This window comes from Plectropomus leopardus, unplaced genomic scaffold (genome assembly GCF_008729295.1).
Source record: "Plectropomus leopardus isolate mb unplaced genomic scaffold, YSFRI_Pleo_2.0 unplaced_scaffold23781, whole genome shotgun sequence".
NCBI lineage: Eukaryota > Metazoa > Chordata > Actinopteri > Perciformes > Serranidae > Plectropomus > Plectropomus leopardus.
Genome location: NW_024625804.1, coordinates 62 through 7,941, shown reverse-complemented (window position 1 = coordinate 7,941; position 7,880 = coordinate 62). Strand labels below are relative to the sequence as shown.

The window sequence follows — 7,880 nt, the reverse complement described above, 5'->3', positions numbered from 1 at the left end:
TTATGATGTTTTTATGATTTTTTTGGATGATATACTATGGTGTTTATATCAGTTTTTGGACATACTGTATCAGTTGTTTTTAATGTAGTTTTTTAATGACATAATGTACATTTTTATGATTGTTTTGATGACATTGTATAATATGACCTTTCATTAACATTTGATGGGATATTAAACTATATATTATCAATTTTTTGACAACATGACAGTTTTTTTGTTTGTTTGTTTGGTTTTGGTTTTTTACACCATTGTATAAAATTACGCTTTCATTCTTTTTTTAAAAATCCCACAATACTATAGGTTTCATGATTTTTTGGATGACATTTTATACTATTTTTTTTTAAAACAAAAAACAAACAAACAAAAAACACTACACTATGACGTTTTCTTTTATTTTTGATTTATTTACTTATTTATTTTTGACATACTATAATGTAATGTATTTATGAATTTTCTGACAAAATTCCATTCTGACATTTTTATGATTTTTGATGACATGCTATAAGATGTTTGTTAATTTTTTTTTTTTTTGTTAGCAAAAATGATAAATAAAAAAAACCAATTAATGTTAATTGCATCTTCCTTTCTTTTTTTATTTATTTATTTATTTATACTTTTTTGATGACATACTCTTCAATGAAGTTTTCATTAAAGTTTTTGCAACATTATTATTTTTTTTTAAAAAAAGAACATAGTCAGCTTACATTTTTTTATATCAATATTTTTTCTGAAAATGCTATACCGTAGCTAAAAGAAATGGTGGACAGACTAGCGAGGAGATGCAGAGCATGGATTTAAAAAAAAAAAAAAAAAAAAAAAAAAGTTCATTAATGTTCACTTCCCTGTTGATGTTGGGTTGAAGTCCTCTTGGAGAAACAGAGAGAGAAAGACAGCAGAGTGGGAGCCTTGCTTGCTTTCTTGGGTCATGCTGCCTCCATGCTTTCTCTCCCTGTGACTGCTTCTGCTCCTGCTCCTCCTCATTATCCCGCAGGTCCTGATTGTTGTCGGCCCTGAGTTGGGGTTGGCTGAGGGGTTGGGTGAGCTTGCAGTGGAAATACTCCTAATTGATTAACATACCTAGCTTGTCACTTCCATTTTATACTCCAGCTTCCTCAACTGAAAGTCAGAGATTGAGATAAGGAGGTGGATAAAGGAAAGGAAGGAAAGGAGGGGTTGGAGAAAGATAGAAGGTGTAGAAGGAAACACAAAAATAGAGAAGGAAAGAGGAAGTTGGAAAAGGAAAGGAGCAGAGAAGGAGGAAGGGAAGAAAAGGAGGGGATGGAGAAGAAAAGGAGAAGGTGGAAGAGGAAAGGAGGTGGTAGAGCAGGAGAGATGGAGTTAGAGAGAGAAAGGAGGATATAGAGAAGAAAAGGAGGATGTAGGAAAGGAAAGAAGGATGTGAAGAAGAGAATGATGTGGAGAAGGAGAGGAGGAGGTAGGGGAAGGAGAGAAGGATGTGTCAAAGGGAGGGATGTTGAGAAGGAGGTGGGTAAAGAAAGGAGGAGGTGAAGATGGAGGTGTAGGAGGAAAGAAGGAGTTACAGATGTAAAGAAGAGGTAGAGAAGGAGGTGCAGGAGGAAAGGAGGTGGAAAAGAAAAAGAGGACGTAGAGAAAGAGAGAAGGATGTAGAGAACGAGAGAAGACGTAGAGAAGGAAAGGAGGAGGTGAAGAAGGAGAGAAGGGTGTAAAGGAGGAGGTAGGGAGGGAGGACCGCTCTGCATAAACTTAGGAAATGACTTAAGTGAAACTTTCTGGGGTATAGAAGGGGGCGGGGGGTCAGTGGATCGGGGCAGGAACGGCATCAGAAGCTGTGCAGACCGATGCGGCAGCGGTGAAACGCGTGTCGGACGGTCGGTTCTCCTCAGCAGTCACTCTGTTGGTTATGACGGAGGCGCGTTTGCTCGCAGATGTTGCGCAGGTGCATGCACTCCTCGGTGTGAATCTGGAGGTGGATGGTGAGCTTCAGCCTGACTTCAAAGTGTTTGACTTATTCTTCATCACTTTACCACACGAAAAGCATGCCGGGAGTCCAGCGGGGTGTCCTTTAGAGGTGAGGCAGACGGCTGAGAGTCGACATCTGAGGGGAGACACAGATGCCTTTTATTCTTTTAATGAATCTTAATGATGAAATTGTCTACAGGCCAAATAAAAAATCTGCCAAATAAATATTTAAAATTAAATCATGAAATAATCATCAAAAATAAAGATAAATAAAATGCAAATATATCTAGTTAATGTTTGGTAATACAAAATAACTTTCTATAAAACAATGTGTACACAAGTTTCTATAGCTTTATACAGCTGTGCTCAGAAGTTTACATACCCTGGCAGAATTTATGATTTTTTGGCCATTTTTCAGAGAATATGAATTATAATATAAACACTTTTTTTTCAACTCACAGTTAGTGTCTGGGTGAAGCTATTTATTATCAAACTATTGTGTTTGCTCTTTTTAAATCATATTGACCCTGATCAAAAGTTTACATACCCTGGAGGTTTTGGCCCGATAACATAAACACAAGTTGACACACGCAGATTTAAATCTCTACTAAAGGTAACCATCCTCACCTGTGATCTGTTTGCTTGTAATTAGTGTGTGTATAAAAAGTCAGTGAGTTTCTGGGCTCCTGATAGACCCTTGCATGTTTCATACAGTGCTGCACTGACGTTGCTGGATTACGAGCCATGGGGAAAGCAAAAGAATTATCAAAAGATCTGCGGGAGAAGGTAGTTGAACTTTATAAAACAGGAAAAGGATACAAAAAGATATCCAAGGAACTGAGAATGCCAATCTACGGAAGCGGATTAGGGCCATTTATGATGGAGAAAAAATGTTTGGGCAAATCGAGATTGGAGTCGAAATGATGAGAATAAAGTTGAAATTTCGAGAATAAAGTCGAAATACAAATTCGAGATTAAAGTGGAAATGAAGAGATTGAAATTGAAATTTCAAAAAAAAAAAAAAAGTTGAAATGTCGAGAATAAAGTCGTAATATAATTTAGAGATTAAAGTTGAAATTTAAAGAAATAAGTCGAAAGGAGAGTGGAGAGCTGCGCTGACCTTTGTGTACTTGCCCGGGGAGGGCTGCTCGTGGCGGGGGTGCTACTACTGAGGCTCCCCGGGATGAATTTCCAACATTTTACCCTCCTTCTCACCACCACCAGCCACCAGCCACCACAGAGTGGTGGGAAGTGAGACCCCCAGGGCGTGGTGGGATCCAGGCGGGGGTGCCGGAGGCCCGGCCTGGCCCAGCCCGGGGTAACCTGGCCCTGCTTGGGGGGGGTACACAGGGCAGGGCAGGGGTCCCTCAATGCAGTCACGGGTAAAGTGCAGGAGTAACTTTGACTCTCTTTAGGTAGCTAAGGCTGGCTCTGGGGGTGAGATGAAACCCCCAGGGTGGGCTGGGATCGAGGCGGGGGTCCCGGAGGCCAGGCCGGGGTCAGGGTGAGGGGGACACTGTAGAGTCAGGCTGAAGGGCCAGCCACCAGTCACAGAGTGGTGGCTGGTGGTTATGAGGAGGAGGGAAAATGTTGGAAATTCATCCCGGGGAGCCTCAGTAGTAGCACCCCAGCCATGAGCAGCCCTCCCCGGGCAAGTACACAGAGGTTTGCACGGCTCTCTGCTCTCCTTTCGTCTTTATTCTCGAAATTTTGACTTTTTTCTCGAAATTTCAACTTTATTCTCGAAATTTCAACTTTATTCTCATCATTTCGACTTAAATCTTGATTTGCCCAAAATTAGAGCTTCTGTTGAGACCAAGCCACTGTCAGGTAGACCAAGAAAAAAATTCAGCCACAACTGCCAGGAAAATTGTTCGACATGCAAAGAAAAACCCACAAATAACTTCAGCTGACATACAGGACTCTCTGAAAAAAAGTGGTGTGGCTGTTCCAAGATGCACAATAAGGAGGCACTTGAAGAAAAATAGGCTGCATGGTCGAGTCGCCAGAAGAAAGCCATTACTACACCAATGCCACAAAGCAGCCCGCTCACAATACGCCATACAGCACAGAGACAAGCCTCTGTTTCAAGCCTCTGTTCCTCTTCTGGAACAAAGTAATTTGGAGTGATGAGACTGAAATGAAACTTTATGGCCACAACCCTAAACACTTCATTTGGAGAGGAGTCAACAAGGCCTATGATGAAAAGTACACCATTCCTACTGTGAAACACGGAGGTGGATCGCTGATGTGTGAGCTACAAAGGCACAGGGAACTTGGTCAAAATTGACGGCAAGATGAATCTAGCATGTTATTCAGAAAATACTGGAGGAAAACTTGCACTCATCAGCCCGGAAGCGGTGCATGGGACGCACTTGGACGTTCCAACATGACAATGACCCAAAACACAAGGTCAAGTCGACCTGTCATTGGCTACAGCAGAAAAAAGTGAAGGTTCTGGAGTGGCCATCTCGTTCTCCTGACCTCAATATCGTTGAGCCACTTTGTGGAGATCTCAAATGTGCAGTTCATGCAAAACAGCCCAAGAATTTACAGGAACTGGAGGCTTTTTGCCAGGAAGAATGGGCAGCTTTACCATCTGAGAAAATAAAGTGCCTCATCCACAACTACCACAAAAGACTTCAAGCTGTCATTGATGTTAAAGGGGACAATACACGGTATTAAGAACTAGGGTATGTAAACATTTGTTCGGGGTCATTTGGGTAGTTTCTGTTGTCATTATGATTTAAAAAGAGCAAACACAATTGATAATAAATGGCTTCACCCAACCACTAGCCTTGAGTGAAAGAATTTTTTTTGTATTATCATTCATATTCACTGAAAAATGGTGAAAAAAAATCACAAATTCTGCCAGGGTATGTAAACTTATGAGCACAACTGTAAGTTTTATGGGGGATAGATGTTTCTGCTAGCTCTCTTTTATATTGCTATTATTACTGGGTGATTAGTTGTAAAGAAAAATAATACCAACTCTATTTCCTTCTCTGTGACCTCTACCTCTGGTTATAAATTTTCACATAAAACCTTGCCATTAATGATAATAATAAATGAGGACAATTCTCTTTCAGATGTTGTGGGTGGCTCTTAAAAGAGCCGTTTAGTTGGGAGTTTAATGATCAAGATGATGTGAAAATGTGAGCTCACTTCTTTTTGGGTGCTGCCTTCTTTGGGCTTGGGGCTTTCTTGGCTACCGGCTTTATGGCCACCTTCTTGGTTGTCTTAGCTGTCTTCTTGGGGCTTTCGGTGGCCTTCTTGGGAGATTTCTAAGCAGCTGCTGGCTTCTTAAGTGCTGCTGCGGCCTTCTTGGCTTTAGGAGCAGCAGCAGCCTTCTTGCTCATCTTGAAGGATCCGGATGCCCTGGTCCCTTTGGTCTGGACCAGAGTCCACTTTGCCACCAAAGATTCAATGGCGGTCTTGACGCAAGCCTTGTTCTTTTCAAAATCATAGCCTCCCAAAGCCAGAACCTTCTTGAGGGCAGCCAAAGACACGCCGCCCTACTCCTTGGATGTGACAGCAGCTTTAACAAGGAGCTTGTTGTTGTTGCTGACGCTGGGACCGACCTTCTTCGGTTTGGAAACCTTCTTCTTTGTTGCTTTGTTGTTTTATAAGAAGCTGTAGCTTCTTATAACATGTTTTCCTGCAGTGGAGAAGAGCTGTCCACGGTGCTGAAGGTAAGTGACGGGTGCTTGTTTTATTTGTACTGTGTAGACTGTCTTCCCCTGGTGCTTTGTTTCTCATTTTTTCAGTTGCAGTTGGGTTTCTTGAGTTGTGACCAGTTTGGTGAGCGGATGGTGCTCTGTATTGTGGTTGACTGTGGGTGTCTGAGTTCTGTTGTGTTGTGCAATTTCTCTGTTGAACAGGGTTTTCCCAAGTTTCATCAAAGTATAGTTCAGTTGGGCATGAATGGATGTTACCAAGGTGATTACGGAAGAGTGTGGCTTTCTCTTTATTGTCCGTGGAGATAATGCCCCTGGATTTGAGTGGTGGTGTGTTGTTTTGTGGATTTCCATTGATGCTCTTCATTTTTTGACAGAAAGTCCAGGGATTTGAGTCTTGGTCAAGTTTTTCTGTAAAATGTTTTCCAGGTTTTCTGTCAGTGAAGGGTAAGTTGTAGTTTGATGGTGCTTTGGAGTTTGTTGATTTCTGTTGTGGTGTGAGGTGATCTGAACCTGATTACCTCTGTATGTTTCCAAGTTTGCTATTTTATAGTCATGTTTCTTCCTCTGTGTTGCTTGTAGTTAGAAAGAGAATGTAGTGAGGACGGGTAGATGGTCGCTGGTAAGGTGGTTTGTGGGGGAGTGGGGGGGGGGGGGGTTGGTTTGTGTCGATGGGTGACAGAATTGTGCCACTTAAAATCTGTTTAAATGCCGTTTTGGTTTGGTTTTTTTTGCAGTGGACATCTGCATGCTTGTTGAGGGTTGGTGAGGTGGATCTTGATGAAGGTGCTTGGCTGCTGGTTGGTTCTGCTTATGGTTCTGTGTATTCTGGTGATGTTGATGCCTTGTTGTTCCAGTTCTGTCTTAACCTGTTCCTCTGAGATGTTTGTGTGGATGCCTTTTAAGACCAGGAGTTTTGTCAGGGGCTCTTTCCGGGGGGTGAAGTCAGGTTTGCGTGCCAGCCTGCAGGTGAACTGTGATCCATCGAAAGCTCCCTCTGGCCATGTGGAGAGGAGAGAGTTCAAGGAAGGGATGTCTTTGGGGAAGATGAGGAGGTTGCCATTTCTCATGCGGACCAGTTTCTGGAGTTGGGCGCTGATGTTTTAAACTTTAAGTGTGATGCTTAGTGAAGGGACTGTGGAGAGGATTGAGGGGACAGAGGAGTGGATAGACAGACAGTTGTATTATAGGGCTTAGTGAAACAGTGCTTTATCAGAACAGAAGTGCCTTGATAACCACAGTGCCTTTACCTCGATTGAATTGTTTGAGTCCGTGAGGTGACAGAGGAACAGTCTTCAACTCGTAGCTGTTGAGGCTTAAGGCGGCTCTGCTGCGGGGGGGTGAGGGCGCTGTGCACGGCGTCGTGTCGTCTTCTGCACATCTGTCAGTCTGAATGACTCTATCTGCAAATTCAAATTTTCTCAGCGACTCAAACCCTGACTGAGGAGGTGAAAGAAAACAGAGGTGGGTCTCTTTGGTACCTGAGCGCCACCTGCTGAACAACAGCATGAATCAGGGACAGCAGGTCTCCGACTGACAGGAACTGATGCTCACAGGCAGAAAGTGGAAAGGTTTAATTAAGTACAAGTAGGCCTACTCTAAAATTGTACTGAAGTACAGAATCAAGGACAATTATGATGTGAAAATATGATAAATCTACAGAGATTGATGTGGCAGGACATTCTGTCTGTTGTAGGCTACTTTTTTGTTTCCTGCTCCACCCAGTAATGACGGCAGATTAATTTTTAAACTAGATATTAATAAATCATTTACCCCTGTACCTCCTCCATTTTTGCTCTTTAATGACTGTTATTGTTGTTGTTGTTATTATTATTATTATTATACATTTTTGCTAATTATCTATATTATTAGTTATATCAAATATTATTCTGTATACACTGTCACCTAATGGGACTGTGGCGCATTTTACGTGCCTTCATTAATGATTTTGGCTATTCATGTGTGGCCTGGTCATAGAATAACTGGAGCAGACACACACTTTTTTTTTTTTAATTTTTTTTTTTTTTAAGTTCAGACAGGGAATAAAGACCCACGTAAAATTCTAGTCTAAAAACAGCATTAATACCTTAAGCTGAGAATTAAAGACAATCACAGTGGAAATCGTGCAGGATGGTGTACTTTTCCTTCTTGTTTCAATACAACTACTCCAAAACATTCACTCCAACACTCACAATAATCAGACTTGTGTTAGAGTTCATCTGTATGAAAAGTGCTATACCTATGAAGTGCTTTATACAATAA

The 7,880-nt window shown here is 41.7% G+C and overlaps 1 protein-coding gene across 1 annotated transcript; it reads right to left on the bottom strand.

The window, feature by feature from the left end:
* Nucleotides 1-1,632: 1,632 nt before the first annotated feature.
* On the bottom strand, nt 1,633-6,688 carry LOC121966260 (histone H1.2-like). Its single transcript, XM_042516368.1, is given in 3 exon segments — nt 1,633-2,077; nt 5,107-5,554; nt 6,361-6,688. Coding segments are annotated over 3 exon segments (891 nt in total). The 3' UTR covers nt 1,633-1,962.
* Nucleotides 6,689-7,880: the final 1,192 nt, after the last annotated feature.